At 41.2% G+C, this 20814-nt stretch overlaps 1 protein-coding gene across 1 annotated transcript in view; it reads left to right on the top strand.

Moving 5' to 3' along the window:
- arap2 (ArfGAP with RhoGAP domain, ankyrin repeat and PH domain 2) overlaps nucleotides 1-20814 on the top strand; it is a 110645-nt gene that overhangs the window by 13853 nt on the left and 75978 nt on the right. Inside the window, exons 8-9 of the mRNA XM_010784885.1 lie at nucleotides 7818-7938; nucleotides 15585-15778. Coding sequence (XP_010783187.1) covers nucleotides 7818-7938; nucleotides 15585-15778 — 315 coding nt within the window. The remainder of the gene's footprint in view (nucleotides 1-7817; nucleotides 7939-15584; nucleotides 15779-20814) is intronic.

Below are 20814 nucleotides of genomic sequence, written 5' to 3'. Positions count from 1 at the left end.
TGCACAGCTGTCAGTTTGTATTGTTGTCATAATATTTCTTTTTAAATCACAAATGAGGTGCAGGCAAAGAACAAATGAAACATTAACACTTATTCCAGTGTGATAAAATGAATAAAACACCATAAATCTTTGGTTATAGTTCATAATGTAGCACCAGTCCTTTAGTTACATAATCCATCCATGCAATGTATTTGTACTGTTTTTTCTGTTCATGCTCAAAGGTCGCTGGAGTGTATCCCAGCGTCAAAGTCAACTTTAATGTCAATCTTTCAGTTTGTGTGTACAGACAGAGAGATCGAAAATAACGTTTCCAACAATCCCGAATACAATAATACAATATAATATATTAAATATGTATAAAAAGGTTGCATGCTTGATTGATCTAACATTACCAAATCAGCCCTATGTATATCCTATATATACACAATTAACAGACACATTTACACATATGCAAACCCTAACCTAACCCTAACCCTAACCCTAATAATACAAATAATGAACTTGGGCTGAGTGTTATTATGACACCTACACACACATTAAGATAAAAACACAACAACAATCAATATATACAAAATAACAGTCACTTCAATATTAATTGTCTGCACTGGGTATGAGGCAGGGTAAATCCTGCACACTTTGAGAGTCCCCTACAGGGTTTATTTACTGTTTAAATAATCATTTATCATAANAGAGGCGTGTGGATGGTAGAGCGACAGTGAGGGAACGTGTGTATGTTTCTGGAAGTGAAACGAGGAAGCAGAAAAACAGAGGTCTGTGATGTATTTTGTGAAACAGAAGAACAGCTAAATAAATGCAACGGCCTCCCAAGAAGAGCTCACCTCTCTCCAGTACCTGTCAGCGCAACTTACATGATGCCAAATTTAACAAACAAATTTAAATAATTTGTTTAAACGGCATAATGATAAGGACGATCGTCCGTTCTTTGATTCTCCAGAACACACAGATGGCCAGTCCACCCCTGTGTAGCATATTATTTCGATGAGAGATGAGCAGATCGCCACTGGGATTTCAACTAAAGACACAGCCACGCAAAAACTGCGGGATTTGTACAGCTCCTTATGGGTACTGCAATTAGTGAAGTGCTTTCCTCTGTGGTGAAACTATCAGCACTGCACCACGGAGGAAAGCGGCAGAAAGTCGCCTGGAGTTAAAGAGCGCGGGGCTGCGTTGCGTGCATGGCTTCCTTCTGCAGGTAACGGGAAGACCCCCTCTGGCGGCGGTCTCGTTCAGGATCCGAAAATAAAATGTTGATATTTTGCACACTTATTCCACTTATTCCTATGTGCCACTGGTTACGGTGCCGCTTGCCAATGCTGGCACGCGTGCCAGGGGTTGCCGACCCCTGGTATAAGGAATGACTGCTGTGGATCAATCGCTTTAAATCCTTAGAATATAACACAATAGAAACCTAACCCTAACCCTATTGAAGGTAAATAAACTACAAGAGACATCATATTTGTCATGTCAGCCAAAAGTATGTGTCTGAATACTTGGAGGATATTCCAGGTTTTTATACTATCTGTCACAGAAGATAACCTTTCTCATGACGATGAGCTACTGAACCCTTTAGCATTCTTCAGCACACAATAGAAAAGCAGACAGTCAGAAGACTTTATCTCACAGATATCCATTGTAAATATTTTGTATTTTGCAGCCTTCATTAATTATTTAGAATTATGTATTTTAAAATGGTAATCAGGAGATGATTTCTTCTTTAAATATCTTCTTCGCATATTATACTCTTAGATTGAAAAAGGGTTTAGGAAACATCTGATCAAGCAGCATTTCGGCAACAATCACAACCGAGCTCTTGATACCAAATTTAGATTCTTAAATATGTACAGACATGTTTCAGTCAGTACTAATTACATATCGAGCGTATTGCCTTTGTAAATCAATCTGCCCTCAATCTGCATCATCACGTAACAATGAGACAACATCTGACAACAATGAATGTAGATAAGGTTGTATAAGTGTATACATATATTATATGTTTAATGGCATTAATTCAATATAGAAAGCACATTAAACTACTTTTATAATGAACAGGAATGAATAGTTTTAAGGCCTTCTAGAAAAGGAAGAAAATAGGCTTTGTCAAACTGTTGAGTATTCATTATTTGAATCCAGAAGCTTTCCTAAACCCTGGCTCTATCCTTTGCAAAAAATACTTTGAATGCATGAATTCTGTGTTCTCCAGTGAGTCTCAAGTGTGTGTGTGTGTGTGTGTGTGTGTGTGTGTGTGTGTGTGTGTGTGTGTGTGTGGTGACCTCAGCGCCCCTTCTCAGGGCCAGCTCGTTTTCGCTGCAGTAGCAACGCACAACATCACAATCAATGATGTGGGACCTGTCTGATGCCCGCTCGTTAATCACCTACTAATTATAGCCCTCCACGCTCACTCGCTCCCAGGCCTCTATCTCTTTTCCTTTGGTTTCTCTATCCTTTGAATTTGTTGCTTTATTTGTCAGGACACACTCCATCGCCAGCGCGGCAGGAATCAGCAGGGAGGCCGGCGAGTCAGCACTTTATACTCCGTGTCACTGTCGGCGAAGGCACTGCACTTTTTTTAGAAAGATGAAAGTTTGCCTTTGTGTGTGTGAGAGATTGTTGTTAGACTTTTTAAAGTCACCCTGCCAATGTGACTCTCTCCTCTGAGGAGGCTTCATCATGTTTCGGGTGAGCGGAGAGGTCGAGTACAATCTCTCTGTCATCCTCGCGTTATGCAGCCAGCTGAGGCCCCGCGTGCCACCCAGTGCCACCTCCAGAGCCAGCGCGGGGGTACAAGGAAATTGCATGGACAGACAGGAAGTCTCTCAGCACCGCTTTATGTCAGGAATTGAAATATGAGTTGCTGGCTTTCTTTGCCTCCCAGTGCAGAGACATGCATGTGCTGCTACACAGAGTGCAGACTACAAGCTCCACTGCTCAGTTCACAAGTCATTTTTCATCCCGTGTTGTTGTCATTATGTTGAAGGGTTACAAAACCTTCACAATTGATCTCACATCAGGGGTATGGATTATCGGATCATTACATTTCCAAGTGGATGAGCTACTATGCATTTTTCATATTGAAGTGCTTCAACTAGAAGCAGGTTTGCCAGCTAATTTGAAGTGTAATGCCTGTTTTTAAATATTCCAAAGGGTTTATTTGTCATACACTCGATAACTATGGCAGAGTTTTGGCAATGAAACTCTTAGGTCTCTGCCAACAAAGCTTCAGACAGTATACTTCTCAAAAACAAGACTTAAAACTGAGCAATAGTGAGTTCTAGGAGAAAGAATGATAAATAATTTAAAATTGAAATTAAATAATGTAAAGTAGAACTATTACTGTATAGTGTAATAATACATACAAACTGTAATCATATACTACTTGTGTGTGTATATAGATATATATAGATAACACATGGCATGGTATTTTGGGTTAACACATATCAAGGTGTAATGAGGCAAATGAAACCTGAGAAATTGTGACTCACTTTGTCTGCATCTATTATATGCATTATTACTCAAGATGCTATAATCTCAGCTACATGCTAACAATGCTATTGCAGCATGTCCACAGTGGCAAAGATGACATGCTGCTCTCATTTAAGTTTAGCATGTTAGCAATAATAACACTTAAGTAAAGTCGAGGATAATATTAATTTAGCCTTTTCAGATATCTCTGAAATGATGTAACAATAAAACATTTCTCAAAAAACTACAAATTTGAATACATTAGCAATAAAACATATCCAATTTTGCTGCTGTAACCCCACTTGGTCTGTTATGGCCAGTAGCATGTTGCATCTAATGTTAGCTAACTTGAATAGATAGGATCCAGACTTTTTATCTCTTATATTAAAAACCAGCAAAGATATTGTTTTTTATGTTTTCAATCTTCACTATGCACCAAAAAAAACACACACCTCCACTCTTTTAATATTCCCATGCTTTTTCTCTTTCTCGAACTTTAAACTACCCCAGAAAACTCTTTCCGTAGTTAAAAATCCTCTGGGATCTATCAACCCCAGACAGAACTAATCGCACTTAATCGCAGTCCCAGCTTGAAGGTCTCTGGCCGCCATGATGTCATCATCGGGGGTAGCTGAGGTGGCGTGGGAGAGTAGCGAGATCCTCGGTCTCACTTCTCCCTCTCTGCAGCGCTGTATCCAATCCGCCACATCAATCACTCCTTTCGCCTGATTTCGTCAACACCCGGATTGACTTGGGAGAACGCTTTGGGCCTGAGAGGTAGTCTTTAGGGTACCGACATGGTGTCGTGTGTGTCTGTGTGTGTGTTTGTGAAGAAACAGTCCAAAGCCTGGCTTCAGGGTAGCAAAGGGAGGATGTGAGGAGGATGGCTGGGAGGGATGAAGGGATGAGAAGATGGGGGAGGGAGGTGGAAGCTGAATAGCAGGCCATAGGGGAGCTGAGGTTTTAGGATCGGGGATCAGTCTTTGAGTGTATCAGTCTCCATGATTGTCTGTCTGCAAAGCTCTCTCTTTCCAAGCCTGAAAGCTCCTCTGCTTACTCCCTCCTGTGTCTTCCCAAGTTGCCCTTGCTGACACTTAGTGTAACACTTGTAACTCTCCAAATGTTTACTTTATATTATGTCTGTGTGAAAAGTATGCGACACATCTAGCTGTTGTAAAGAATCTTAAATGATGTCAATGTTCTTACCATTTGAATCCATATTAGTGCTACTCTTGATGTAGATTTTACAGCATTGAGTTGTGAAAGAGCTTTGAAAACGTACCGTTGTTATTTCCAAGGGCTTATTAGCTGACACAGTTAGCCACAAGCTCACATAGCATTTACCTGCGAAAGAGGCAGACTTCATTCTCATAAGTTGGTCAAGCTGAGCTCAAAGAGAGTGAATATTGGACTTGGACTCATCAGGTGAACAAAAACAGGACTTCAAACAATTGAATTCTTTGCATATAGTATAAGCAATTTTGCTATAATGCTAACAATATCAACATTACAGTATAAGGTGAAATGCAAATGTTTGCAGCAATGCCCCCAGGTGGCTAAAAATCAAATGCATGTTTAAGCATAACCCTAAATCTTTGTTTTTGCCCATATAAACTCATGAAATGTTAAAAAAAGAAAGAAAGATGCCCACAGGCTTTACTATTTAAATATTTAATCTGAATTATTTGGTTATACTGTATGTTCAAAACCCCTTTTGACCCATTGCAGCGTTCAGGGACCCACAAGTCCTCTCCATCGCACTAGGAAGACTTAATGTAGACTAATTCACTAGGAACACTGCTCTGCCTGGAAGCAGCCTCTTTAAAGTCCTCGAGGCACCCTACTTGGTGAAACACTGAGTAAGGACGCATTGCTTTCTACAGGCAATATCTCTCAGGTGCAGTGCTCCGCTACAACCAGTTGGTGTCCTCATGCCTCCATTGAAAACCCTTTGCTTTGAGACGCCAGCACCTGAACTCCGTGCTGGTGGTGAAAACTCTTTCCAGCCTCCTCCCTGCTTTCTCCACACGCTGCCTTCATTATTAAAGGTCTTAGCTCAATTGCTCTGCTTTAATTGTTTCCTGAAGTTTACCAGTTTGTTTTTTTGAGAAGAAAAGAGACACAGTTATCCACGTAAAATAGTCTGTTCGACGTTGGGAGGTTTTGATAGGGAACGGCTAGAATGAGAGGAGTGGGAGGGAGGTCAGAGTGAGGGGGAAAGGAGATGTTTGGCAGAGGGAGGCGAAGCAGGTGAGTCTGTTGGAGAAAGAGAGATAGTTAGGCCTCATTGCTTCTTTGGCAGTCCGTTCTCTAGAGATTAGTCTATAAACACTGTGTGTGGGGGGGGGGGGGCGGCCGAGTTGTCTGACCGCTCCTCGTCTCTCGTTTTCTATCGAGGTATTTACAGATGCACAACTCACAATTAAACAACTCTCTCCTCCATGACCCTCAAAAGTAGAATTAAAACAATGAATTACCGTTAACCCGTACCGAGGTATAATTATCAGCCGCGTGCTTCCTCTTTTCCTCACCTTCCTTTAACTTCTATCTAAAATTAGAGAGCGAAAGAGGCGGGGAGACATTAGTGTGAAACTCCTGAGGAGATAAACGCACGATGCTGAATGTCGGTAATTAGGTTGAGCCACTTCTTGCCATTGTTAACATCCTGTCTTATTATGAGAAGGACCCCACACTGACCCCTTTTTAGCCTCCTTATTCCGACATGATGTCTCTCTTCTATCCGTAACCCTTTCTTTTTCGGATTATGTCATACTTTTGATCTTTTCTCTATTGTGTCTCTTTTCCTCAGTCCTCTCCTTGGCCTTTCACACAAACCTAATTCTCTTATTTTTCAAATTTCACGCCCCCCTCCCTCCCTCCATCCATCCCTGCCTCCGCCCCCGCTCTCCCTAACTGACTGCACTTGCTGGTGGATATTTTTGGCTCTACTGTCTCTAGGAATAGGCTTTTGTGGCTGTCGAGGTCACCGGCTTGATTAAGAATGGCAAGAGGGAGTCAGAAGTTCACTTCCTTTTCCTTCCAAGATTCATCCTTTTGTCTTCCCTTCCTTTCACACTCTACAGTAGAGTAACTATACAGTACTGTGCATGGCAATCCCCACCATCCATTACAACAATCAGAAATTCAGGTCAAGCTTGTTGAAAAGCGTCAGCGAGAAAAAAGGGAGGTTTTTTTTCATACCTTGCAATGATAATGACATTATCGACATGAATAATGCAATGTCCGCGACGAGCCTTTTCTTTTTTACAACCCGGTGATTTTCCCGCCGCTACGGAAGCGTAATGTACTCTCCCCCCAGTTCACTCGATTGCAGGAACATTACAATCTGACATGTTCTCAGCTCATTTCCAACTACTTTGAGGGCATTTCTCTGTTACTCTAACCACACTACGGTTTGAACACTGATTCCATGGCAGTACTCTTCTTTCCTTGCTTCCTTAGAAGTTATATTACTGACGTTTGATTCCTTGTTTATACGCCCCTTCCGTCTCCTCTTTATATTGACAATGACCTCGTACTTTAATTGCTTTGTCAAGGGAGGTTGTAAAGAGGGCCATGAAGCCTCCAGTGCAACATCCTCCTTGTTTAGATGCCTCCTCTAGAGCTGCTCAGGGAAAACATGTGGGTAATGAAACAATATACACACACACACACGCTCACACACACACAGATCCAATCCCAGTTTACCCAACAAGCGCTTCCTGTGCTGCACCCAAATCCCCACACCAGCGTACCCGTCTCTTTTTAAATATTTGCGAAGTTTGTTTTCGGCTTGTGGATTTGTTTTATGATGATGTCTCCTAACACCCAAACGACGTGTTATTCTTGGCTTCTTCGGTGCATTGTAATTCACTTTTTGGGCTGTTTCCTCCTGCTCCATTTCAAATCCCACACATTTCAAGTCTATAATTCAAATGATTTGTGTTAATGTCAAAGACCACATCAAAACATATTTTTCCTTATGATCGCAGCTTCTATATGGTTCCTGTTTGCATTCCTGCAGCAGGTTTTTTTTTTTTATTGAAATACCCAAGAGCTCTGAGCCATTCGTCAAAGTTATTGCTTGAAAAGGAACAGGGAAGGCATTTCTGTAAATACATTTGAAGCTGGGTTGATGGGTAATGGTTCTAGATGGATGAAGATGCTTGACAGTGGTGTACAACTCAGAATTACACATCAACTGATGCAAACAATGCGGTAATTGTGGGTCTTGAGATCTAGATAATGGGAATAAGAACTGATGCGTGAAGCTGTGTGTGTCTGCCTGGGTTTTTATCAGTGCTCTTATCTGTCTGTTTATGCGTCTTTTTGTTTAGGAGATGTACTCTAAAGGTACGATCCTGTCCAGTGCTATCAAACTGGTGCGAGGACTCGGCGACAACAAGTTCGAAGTGCTTACCTCGCTTCGGACTTTCGTTTTCCGGGCTGAAAGAGAAGGTACGACAAATGCTTCATATTCTTTTTCTGCCTTTCGCAGTCCTCTTTCTGCTGCTCATTCTGTACTCCTCTTTCAAAGGATATTTTCAATGTTATTATTTATTTTACATTACTCAAAATTCATTTTGCAAGGTACCCATATATTAAGAAATTGTGTACTCTACATTCTAGGAAATGTGTCTTCTTTTAGAGCGTGATACAAGACAATCAATTTCATGTCTGTTGTTGTTGTTTGTAGCCTAGCAAAGCATAACAATTGCAGTTGAGCTAAAACAGCTTGCCTGGATTTGTAAGAATAACAAAAATATATTGTCTTCCAAGAACTTGCAAGATCCTTAATATGTTGTGTTTTGAAACTTTGTGCTTTTAGGGAAAGTTGCACGCTAACATATTAGCTAAGTAATAACAGTAGCCATTGTTCAGAAAGTAAAAATGGCAACACACAACTTACCCTGTCCTATCTGTTGCAACTACTCAACACACAGTGCGTATGACTTTGTGTATGTATAAGTTAGTAGGTCTGTTTTCCCCGTGGATGTATAGTAAGAACTGGATACAGCGTGGGAGGCGGGGCCTCATTCATTCCTATGAGAGTTGCTCATTGGCGCATGAAGACAAAATGGCCCAACCTTTGAGAGAGCGAAACGTCACGAAAGTATTCATATAATCATATAATCCGTTCTTATTGTGCATCCATGGGTAAAGGTAAAACTCATGTCGTACTGAACACGTCACATGAACGTGCCGGGCGGCGCGGTCCCGCGGGTTGGATCCGCGTTCATAAACCAGAGGAAAATAACTCTCAGAATAACGTTATTGGCACATTTTACAACTTGAGGACCAAATGTTTTTAATAAGGGCTATACAAACGTTCATACTGGGTAGTTTGTTTAGTTTAAACGATCCAACGATTTACAGACGTCTCTTTCCCGATTTTAGTCAATGGGAAAAAGTCTTTCCGGGCCCAGCGACTGATACGGAAGTGTAGTACCGCCGTTTGGCCACAACGAATATTTTCCTCAGAGTCCGTCGCACTTCCTGGGGGCTTGGTTTTCCCCTGCTTCCAGTTTTTATGCTAAGCTAGGCTAAACATGTATTGACCCCACCTCAAATACACATTCATCTTAATGAAAAGTAAACAAATAGGCATATTTCTCAAAAGGCCTCAATGTTTTTTTTCAGAATAAATAGTTCCTTGAACATAATTCTATGTAAATGAACTAATTCACAAATCTCCCAGGAGCTGTCCTTTTAATAGTCCCACTCCTCCTTCCTCTCTTCATCCTTCTGTCAGACAAAACGAAGAAAGAGTAGTCTCTGCTCCTCGTCTTTTAGCTGGAATCTTTGTGTCGGTGTTAATGAGAGGGGAAAGGAGCACTTCCCTCTCCTCACCTCCTGTTTGATGGCAGTCTATTACGCAGCTCAGGTCAAATTGCTCATGCATTAATCGACGGTCCATCTCTGGGATCAGATGCTGGCCGCCCTTTGGTTCCCGCAGATGAATCACATCGGAGAGTTTTGCATGATTATGGACCTTTTGACTCATTCTGCGGTACAGTTTGAAAGATGTGAGGGCATAGAAGGATCTTTGAGATCATTAAAGCCTTTTTGCAAGTTATTGACATCTACGAATATAATTATCAATACTTGACATACACATCATTGATATTGAGCATCTGCTTATTGCTCTGGATAAGTTCAACAGTGGTTTATTGCTCATTGTTAAGCAGAATCCTGTGGGTTAGACTGAGGCAAGTTGCACATAATTGTTCTTGGAAAGCAACTAGTCAACAGCTAAACATCTTGTTTTTTATTAATCTTTTATCTTTTTCTTGCTAGCTGGGGAACGTCATGAAATACCCATGAACCTTTCTCTCAGTATTTGAGAGACCAAAATGTGGTTGAAAGTGAAAGAATGATTGCTAGTGTCGGATTTGTGAATTGGCTTGGTAACAAAGAAGCCATAGAACAAAAGGTTTTGTTTTTATAACCTTTATCGCTGCATCAAGTCTACCAAAAATCAGTTCTGAACTTCTGACTTTACAATGAAACACATTTAGTTTCAAAGTTTTGAAAGTCTGTTTACTTCGACTTCAGTCAAAGCCATTTCACGCAGAAGTGGATATATTTGATACAAGCTGAGATCTCAAAAACATGGACTCCAGTTAAAAATTGCACATTAGTTCAACAGAATTAGGATGTTATTGTTTTGTGGAGCTGATATAGGGATGTGCAATAGTAAGACCTCTTTGCTAGCTAACTCAAACTCTTTGAATAACTTGTAAGGACATTTCGTACGAGTATACTTCCTTGTCCTATTGTTACATTGTGTTAAACACTAAATGGAGGAAGCCTATACTCTCTTATAAACATGCATCTAAATAAAAATGTATCATCTCACCCATACATTAAATCAAGGCCTGATTTTATGTTTTTGATTTGATCTTCAACCACCTTTGTTATGGTACTTCTTAAGACCTATTTTTCTTGATGGAAGAATGGTATTTGCTTTTTTACGATTGGATCTCCTTCCAGAAAGTTGTGCACCCCCTCAGATATAGATGTAGTCAACATCTTGCCCTTTCTAAACCTTCTTAAACTTCCTAAAATGAATTCTCACCAAACTGAGCCCCAGTGGTTCTTCGCCCTCACTCTTTCCATTCAGTGCATCATCATATCGATATCTGCCAGACTTTTTTGTCTGTTTAAGAGTCGCGGGTCCTCAGCGGCATCGTTCATCACACTGTCTGCGAGCTGATCGTCATACGTCACACTCAGCCGTGCTGACAAGCGGGATCAGCGAGAAGCCCCCCTCGCAGAGGTGGCTGCTGCCGTCAGAAGAAAGAGTTGGGAAGAGAGGGGGAGAGAGAGGGAGGAGAAAACTTGGCCTCATCACCTCATGCATCTTTAAACAGTCGCCACTCGCCTTGTGGCGGAGAGTCATCAATCTTTGGGGAAACTCATGAGAAAGAGGAAGACATGAGGAGACAGAGGGAGAGAGAAGGAGTAGGTTAGTGAAGTGGGCTGATGCAGTAGGGGTGAGAGGGGGGAGAAAATAATGGTGTGATGGTCAGAGTAGTGTGTAGGAAACGGAAAAGGCATCCGCAAGGGACACTAGGAGAAGGGGGGATAGTGGAAACAAGGACGGAAGCGATTAAATGAGGGAATAACGGGGATGGATGGAGAGAGAGCGGTAGACACGCAATCTCGGCGCGAGGAAGCAACAGCGAGGTAAAGGCAGGGACGGCAGGGGGAGATGAAAAGGGCAGAGTGAAGATGGAGAGGGGGGAGAGGAGGAGGGAGAAGCGAGTGAATAATTGAAGGCCACCGGAGAGAGTGTGCACACAGCTGTCGGCTAACTCTCCACTTGGTCCGCAGGTGGCCTCTTCCCTCAGGTACTGTCAGCTTGAGAGAGGAGAGATGGAAGGAGGAAGGAAGGAGGGAAGAGGAAAGGGTGGGGGAGAAGAAAGCAAGAGGGAAGGGAAAGTTTGGCAAGAAGAGACGCGAGCGGAGAGTGATGGAAAACGGTCGGGACAACAAGCGAGTGTTGGAGAAGGGGATGCAGACAAATGCGCTACAAGAGGGAAGATGGGATTTATGTGGTAACGAAATGTTGTTGATTTGTATTCTGATGCTTTGGCAATTGCCTTTCCACAAAGCCTGCTCCGAACACATGTTAGTGTTGTCTGAGATGACAGGGAGGCAGATAAGAGAGAGATGTAGACAATAAGTAGGGATAACAACAAACGGGCCAGGGAGAGGAAGGCGGTAGAAATATAAACTCCGGAGGACGAGTGGGAGTACATTTGTATGAACTGTAGTAAATATTTCACTTTCTTATTTTAACACTCAGTGCCTGGTTTCAACATCAAACAACAATTAAACAAATGAATTAAAAGGTAGTTTTGTAGCTAATGTTTAGTGTTATTAACAAACATTAGAACAACTATGCCAAGTAAGAAAAGTTCTCCTTGACATGAGGCAACAAAAATACAGGTATATATTTTAAATTACTAGATCCTGACTTTAAAATACTGGATTTTGAAGTACATACTGCAACATGCCGGCTTCTAAGATCTCTGCTGAGCGCTAAGTGCACCTGGTTCTCATCTCATCCACTTTCAATGAGGATTATCTGCCTCTCTGCTCGTATCTGGCCATGTAGAGTGTTTTCAATACATGGCTATACATACATCCCTTAACAAGCTGGATGTGGCTTCTGTTGGGCCAGCTGTGCACTTTTTTTATAGAGATAAGGGCATGTTTACACACAGAGTGAAAACAACTTTGGCAATCATGCGCATATACGAGAGTTTGAGCAAACAAACAAAAACATATACTCCATCAAGACCAGCCAGAAGCCCACATGCTAACCATCTCCTCAGTTTCGCTCAATTTTCTTCCTCAATCCTCCCACTTCCTTTCTTTGCCTTCCCTCCCACTCTTAGATTGACAGCATGCGCGAAGAGGAGAGAAAGAGGAAGTGCCTGAATAAATGAACAGGCAAATAAGTGAGCGCAGGACAGGTAATGGAACTCAGAAAGCAACGGTGGGAACGGAACACATTAAAGCCCATTGATGTAAAGGGCGGTCAATAATTGAGTAGGCCGTTCATTATTGATAGCGGCTCTTTGTAAATTCATAAGAATCTGTGGGGTAGCCAGACCCGAGCTGAGTTCAGGGCCAGGCAGCGGATACAGTATTTGGGAGCTCAGGAGGGGGGTGTGTGGGAGTGGGAGAAACTTTTCCTCAGATGTTGTTTGAAATGTCCACATGTGAGAGCGCGCAGAGGTCAGAAGGTCACGCAAACACTCACCCTAAATTACCTGTTTAAAACCTGGCCAACCACTGGCATCAATTAATATTGAAATAATCATAGCTGTGTAAAGTTGGACCTGTGGATACAAAGACCATATCCATTATGCAGTCAACCCAAAAATACCTAAATGGATACAGAACAGTAAGCAACGCTAGAAGAAACAAAATCTATTACCATTCTTTTTTTAACTTTCTATGATTTGAACCCTGGTAAACTCTTGATTTTTCCCTGTTCACCCCTAACTATTAACAAATAAACAACATGTCTGTGGCTCTTAATTGCTGTCGGGTCACATTATATATTTCCGCGGTTGCAGGATATGCATTAGGAGTACCACAATAATCTGCTGCTGATATTTTAAGACTAAATGATACTCATTGACCAAACCAGTAATCGGCGCAAACGGCTGTACTTCCCCTTTTTTGTTTTACATTTTTGAATCTGAAAAGCATGGCCAAGGCCAACGCTGCAATTTGGTCTTTGAGTTTCCCGCAGACATAGATGATTTGTTCCTTGTTATGAAGCTGACTTCCAACAGGTTGCATACACATTAACTCAATCAAGATCCTGCTGTGGTGGCAGATATGATTGATGCTGACTTAAAAGGCTACAAGGAAGCAGGGGAAAGATGTTGCGTATACTACCAGTTACATCCGCAGACCAACATTTACACAGGCCATCAGATATCACTGAAGGTAGTGTGAAAAGTATGACTTATACTAACTGCTAACAGATTAAGTAAGTGTGGATTTATCTTAATTTCTCCATTGAAATGTCCAATGGATTTTTTCTTCTTCAAAGATTCAGGACGTGGCATTTTAGTAGAATCTCTAACTTTGATGTGATTTGAGCTCCCACCCAGCTGTGGGTGAAAAGTTTGGATCAATAAATTAACACACTTTCTCTATTCTTAAATGTGCACGTTTTAACAGTATAACATTGGACAATCGTTTGCTCATGCTTACTTAGCCTATATAGGTAATAAAACAATTGATTTTGGCAACATGATTTATGTGTCAATGGTTTTACGTCTTTTGGCAAAGAACCAGCCCATAATAATCATAATAATGGATGATAGAATGAAGCGGAGAAGTGATTACACCTAATAAGGGCTCTTGTCTCTTTATTTTCCCTTGAACGAGAGAACCATTTGGAAATACAGACCTCAAGTTGTCTGTTTGAAAACAATCATGTGATCCCCCATCCTGTTATTTGCTAAAAATCCTGGGTATCCAAAAATACATTTCGTGAAAAAGGGGTGTACGACCACACAAGTGCTAACTTTGTCACTTTGTGTATTTTAGGAAAGTGTCAATTTGTCAGTGTTGTTTTTGGATAGCGAGTTGAGAGCCACATAAGTTTGAATTGTACTGCATTTACTTTCTAAAAAACTTTAGGAAAAAGGCTGTCTTGTTGCCTTTTTCTCAAATGTTAAGGTCCATCCCAACAGCTTGGTCTCATGTCGGTTTACAGATGTTCTTCAGATTTCCTTTTCTTCTGTCTTGTTTTGAACAGTCACCACAGTGGGTGCTGCTTAGGACCTGTGATGTGTGAGCGTGGGGGGTTGTGTGTTTACAATCCTTTGGTATCTCTTGTGTTTCCACTCTGCTGGCTTTGATAGCACAATGTCTTGGGCGGTAGGGGAATGAGCTTTACAGCGCCGGTTTCATGTCTTCTTTTATGTCCGTTTGTAAAGTTGCAGAGGAAGACATCTGAGAGGCCTTTAGAGTGTAAACCCTGGATAAAACACCACGCATTGCGTTACACTTGAGCCATTTAGTTGTGAGGTAATCCTGGGCGATTTATACAAGTGAGAGATTCAAGTGTCATGTTCAAGGACAAATCGTTTTTGAAGTCACAGAGTATAAGAAGTAGCTGTTATAGGACGGAAAGCAACAGAGATTTGTATTCAGTCAGCTCTTACTAGGCACCTCAGGTCTTAAAAGCTTTGGATTGTGGCATGTAATGGGGCTGTAGAATCAACACTCAGTATATACACATTTTTCGTGGTATCGACATTAGACTAAAACGTATCGATTGCACTCCTTTGTTTACTTCCTTAAAAACTAACATCACTATATAACATAACTTGTGCTTCTATTGGCTTGCACTCCAACACATTGATATGCTGAGGAGCGGGACATTTCTGACACATCTCTACTTTAAGTGGTGGTCCAATCACAACAGAGCTGGCCAGCTAACCAATCAGAGCAGACTGGGCTCTGGTTTCAGACAGAACTACATGCCAATTTCAAACAAATGTTGAACAGGTTAAGATAATGAAGGGATGACTTTACAGCCATGGGTGTAAACTGAATCTTGACTTGGTTGGCGGAGGCATACAACCTCGAGGCAGTAATCTAGTTTAACTATATATTTTAATTAGGTGGTATGTTTGACACACATTTGTCTTGAATTACCCCGGCCACATCTTGCCTAAGGCTTGTAAATCTCAGAGTAGCAGCTATCTATATCTCAAGTGCTAGACTTTGCACTTTTCAGCTTTGCAGGATATTCTTTTTCTGGGGGCTGAGTTCACTTCCACCAATGGCAGCTCATCCTCTGTTTCAATTACTTTTCCTTCAGACTGGAATTTTCTGTATCAGTATGCAACGGGGCTTTTAGCAGCCAACAAGCCACTGAAGGGATGTAAAAATGATGAATTCACACTATGATTCAAAGACTTGAAGATGCCCCTTATCTGTCTTTGTCTAGTTCTCTTTCTGGCCTTTCTTGATTTCTTCCTCTCATCTCTTCCTCTCACATGTATCCACACGCACCTCTCATTGTCTCTGTTTCCGTCTCTCACTCACGCACGTGTGCACAGGGGAGCGCCAGGAGTGGATGGAAAGTCTTCAGACGGCCACGCGCCCCCCCGCCTGCGGCTCCCAGAAGCGCTCAGACAGCCTCCCCCACAAGCCCTCCACAAACAAGCAAGGCTTGCTGGATCTCCGCGGTTACAAAGGCAGAGTGCTGGTGTCCCTGGCGGGGAGTAAAGTCAGGCTCTGCAAAACAGAACAGGTACTTCCAACACCGCCGGGACTTCCTCTCCACAGGATGACAGCTTCCTGTTTGAAAAGGGATGATAATAATCACAGCCTATTTGAAGCAGATGAGGTAGAGATGGAGATATTCATGAAACAGTTGGAAGCTGTTCATGAATATCTAATGAGAAAAGTAAATATATATGTGTAAAAGGCTTCAGGGTCCTGAGATATATTGTGCTCTATTTTTGTGGGTAAAAGATGGGGTAGCCAACTTACTAGCAACAACTTTTACCAGCTACATTTAAAACATGTGGGAAAAGGATGTTAAGTGTATATATGTATTGGAAACTAGACATTATTGGCAGATTGGGGGTTCTGCCAATAATGGGGGTTCAACCGTATAAAACAAATTTCCTTTTTTCCATTGGCCGATTTTGGAATTTTGGAAAATTAGCCATTAGACGCCAATGGCCACCACAAAGTAATGTATGTGTCATGTGAATTATAAAATATACTACTCATCTTGAGACCTGTTTTTTTAGGCATAAACCCTAACAGTAGCTCAAGAGTTTAATTTGAGAGTCTGTAAACATGTCACAGTCGATCCACAAATTACAAATATCACCCTGAAAATGAGCATAATGGCCCCTATGATCGAACTATAAAAACCCTTGTCAGTAAGGCCACCATTTTGCAAAGCTTTTAGTTTTCGAACAGTCAATAAAAACAGCACGGCTTCAGAAGCTATGACTTATTAGTTCGTAGTATGAGTCATCTTCAAAAACCCTGAATCCTCATCATAACTCAAATCTGTGGGGTTCCCCTTTGACATGCTGCTTGAGTATCAGCGTGCTTATTGAAAGGGCTTTGCATCTGTTTCAGAGATCGTTTTGAAGACTCCCAAGGCTTTCGTAGTCAGTATTTGAGTATTTTCTGACTTATTCACTCTTTTTTTAAAACGCACATATCCTCTTAACTGCAGAACTGAAAGACGAGATAAGTTTTCACTTACTCATACTTTTCTCTTGAGTCTTCCCTATTTGAAGTAAGTCCAATTATCCCGGATAGTCCCCCTGCTCACGTACTGAGACTGTGTTCTCCTCCTACTCCTGTCCCGGCAGCAAGATATCCTATCTGAGATGGACAGATATCTCAAACGCAGTGATACTATTACTTAAAGTGCCTCACACGTCTTTGTGTGCATATTTGATAATGCCACAGTCGTTCGACACGTCTCAATTTCTCTGTGGCTCTCATTTCATTTCGCCCTATCTTTTACTTTTGTTGTTTGCCTTTCATTATTTTCTTCATTAGCGTGAACAAACATCGTTGTTAGAATTGTCTTTTGGGTATCGCTCCACGTCAGCACATTTCCACATCCTTGATCTGAGACAACAGGAGGAATGGAGGGAAAGAGAGAACCGGAGAGAGGACAAATTAATTGTATTATTTCAGCTTACGAGCTAAATCCCCGGCATAAATGCAGCTGCAGCGGCTGTGTTTTTTATTTTGCAGAGACGGGAAGGGAGGCGGCGAATATAAAAGGCAAGAGAATAAGAGACTGAAACAAAGAGTTGGAAGTAGAACGCAGAAGTGGAAAGGGTGCGGGTGCAGAGGTCATATGAGCGTTGGTGGTTTGTAAGAGAAAGGAGGGACGTAGACCGTCGCCCCGTTCAAGTTCAGCGAAGTGGAGTATTTAATCTAACATGATGAACGAGCTATTGGATACATCATCCTCCCAGCTCCTCCTTCACCGCCCCTTCTCCACTCCTCACGGGCCGTAAGCCCCGTGATGAAGCTGTGTTTAAGGTCATTTAACCACCAAGGTAAAGAAAGTCAGACGGTGCGCAAAGTGTGACACACGCGTTACCTCCGAGAGTGATTTGCCTGCCATGGGCTGCATAGGCAGATCGCTGTCATGTATTACCAAGTCATACATCACACCTGCTCGTTAAAGGATTGATTGATAGTTGGATCATATTTCTTGCCGTCATCTAGTATGTAATTTAGCTGCCTACTATCTTAGGTGAACCCAGTTTCTCAGTCGTTTTCGCTTTCATACCTACTTTTGCAAAGGTTCCACATACAGAAGAGCCTTCTCCGGTGGGAAAGGTATTCCGAGTATACAATAACAGCGGTGACTGAGGATTTTAATTAATCTCTACTTTAATTAGATCTCTTTCTCATCCCAAGACTGCAAGGCCGTTTTGCTAAGAGTTGTAACACAAGTGAGTATCGTTTTACCAAGGCCCTCCTGTTGTAATGTTAACCTCTTTAAGTTTACTATGAGTGCATTCATAGCGTGCCTCTAGCGGTTTCTATATAATCCACCGAATAACTTCTTTTATCCTGGCCCATTGATTTCAGTTTCCTTGACCACTGCCTCACTGTCAGATATTCAAAAATAATCATGTGTTTTGTCTCCATTGAGAGTTTTCTCTTTTAATTTCACCTTCCGCTCTGAGACACTCTTCGCCTACATTCTTTTAGAGTGGTTGAATGGGGTTGGCTAGAAGTCAAGGCCGCCTTTTCTTGTCTAACCTTTTTTAGAATACCTCGACACTGTAGAGTGACCAACTTGCACAATAAGAGGTTAAAAAGCTTTGAAAGAAATTCAAATTGCGTGCATGACAGGAATTTTCAGAGGGGACCTTTGTTCAGCACATATCAGGTTCAGGCTACTCAATTATTTGAGCACGGATTTGGTGCGTTTCCTGATTATAATTGATTTATTTTCCTTTTGAGTCGATGGATTCTTTCTTTCTTCTTGTTAACCCTTTGGAGTCCTGGGCTAATTTGGCCGTTTTCGCATACTTTTGATTTGTCTTACTAAACCTTATTAAGAAATGTTTGGCATGTCAATGTTTGGTATATTTCTTTCATTTTGAGATACTATATGAACATGTTGGACCCAAAATCACAAAAAAACATAAAAATGGATTTTGAAAATGATATTATTTTTTTATATATGTAACACAAACATGCACAACGAAACAATTTGAATGGGATGTCACTATGTCACTATGATAATGTGAACGTTATTGAGGTAGCATGAACCTATACACATTTTATGAACAAATAACTTTACTTCAATCGCCGCCTGTCTTCGTATATCTTCGTCTCTCTCCATTTCCCGTCGTCCCTCTTCGTGTCACTCCGTTTACCTGATTACCTCACCCCCTCCCTGGTAAATACATCCTGTTGAGCAGGATCTACAGTTTCCAGTATTTTCCGTTTCGTAAAATGATAAAATACGGCGAAGATATTAAAATACGTGCTTCCATTTTTCATACTTTTGAAATGTATTAACTTTATATCATCGTACTGTATCTCCGTGTTTACTGGGTCTTTTTGCATGAAACAAAGACTGGGATATAGTTTCAAGCCAGTACTTTCGACGGAAACACACAGCAATGTTTTCCGGACTGTTGTTTTTATGCGGCACCGGCTTGAACAGGTCATGTGATCTGATCACGCCAGCGTGACGGTCGACTCCAAAGGGTTAAGTACTGATTGATTAAAGATAAGAATGAATGTAAAGTACAGTGGGCCAGAACCTTTATATAATATTAATAATTATTTGGACTGAAGAAGAAAGGTTAACCTTCAAATGGCTTATCTGGGAACATTGTACACCCAAAATGAATCATCAATGTTGTTTTAGCGACAGCTACTCATGATAAGGCTAGATTTGGAGGTGTGTTAAAAGAAAGTTGCTTAAACAGGTGTTAATTTGTTATTCTGGTTATGATTTGTACTGGTTTACACTCTAGTCAGATAGTTAAACATTTTCAGTCTGGAGACACTGATGACCAAAATGATACAAACAGAACATCAAATTACATTTTAGAGCTTTTATTACGCTAATGCTAACCATAAGCTAATTATGCTAAAAGCTAATCCTTGATAAAGCCGTTATTAACCAGTGTGCAGCTAGGTTAAAACAGCTACGGGAGTGATGCTGAGGTTGGCAAAAAGCACCTTTACTTTAGCAATTTAAAGTGTTTTCCAGGTTTTTTAACATAAAAAATGAGTCAATACTAATATACAGTGTAGCCTACATAAGTGTTGGCAAAAAAAAGCATTGCTTTAGATTTCACCTTTTTAAAATTTGGATTTGATATTGTTTTATTGTGTAAAGTATAACAATGTTTTCTATCTATATACACAACATATTTCACCTCTCTATCTCTTTCCCACAGCTCGAGAGACAGACTCCCACAGAGACACACTGATTGCTGAGTGGGAAGGGTTTTTTTCTTTGCTTGGATCTTTGGGCATAGTTGTCCTGTGGGAACTTAACAGAGGAGATGAACAATGGCTGACCTGCGTTAGATTGAGAGCACGCCGAGGGACTAACAAGCTGAGGTAGAGAAGGCACGGAGAAAGTTTCGGGTGGTTTCTTCAAACCTAAGAGAAAAGACAAAGGTTTTGCAGAATATGTCCATCAGTGCACATTTTCATTACCAACTCGTCAAATACCGCGGCAAGGTCAGGACCCGTTGCGACCCTTTGTGATACACAGAGTAGCCTACTCACTAGTTCCGATTTTTCGACATGCAGGCTATCTTCTTCTTGGTTAGTTTAAGGCAATGTGGGGTTAGGAAAATATTGATCTTTGTTACTCTACATGTGGCACAGGTTAGGTACATTATGTTTGTTTTAGGTTGAATTTAAGAAAAGATAAATGCTTAGGTTAAAATAATAACTTTTTAATGTCACTACAGTTCAATACAAAGTTAAGCTACCTTAGCTACCAACCCAGTCTCACGACATTTCGTGTTATAGTCACAAAATGTAACCTATTGATTTGTGTTCACCAACACGATTTTCCCCTTTTTTTCGTGTCACACAGAACGATTTTCAAAGCAATGTATTTCTATTGGTAGTATGTTTCGTGCCTGCAGCACGTCTTTTTGTCCGCTCGGGTCTTGGAAGACCGGAAGCTGTGGGGTTCATAAAAACATGTTTTACTCAATATCAAGCCACGATTATTGTTTTTATTTTAAATCGTATAATGTCTGACTTTTTTTGTCGTCTGTGAGGAAAATAAATGGGACTCAGAGCCTC

Source organism: Notothenia coriiceps, unplaced genomic scaffold (assembly GCF_000735185.1).
Source record: "Notothenia coriiceps isolate Sejong01 unplaced genomic scaffold, NC01 NC01_scaffold00026613, whole genome shotgun sequence".
Taxonomy (NCBI): domain Eukaryota; kingdom Metazoa; phylum Chordata; class Actinopteri; order Perciformes; family Nototheniidae; genus Notothenia; species Notothenia coriiceps.
Note: the sequence above shows the minus strand (reverse complement) of the source record. Positions and strands in the feature narration are given on the sequence as shown.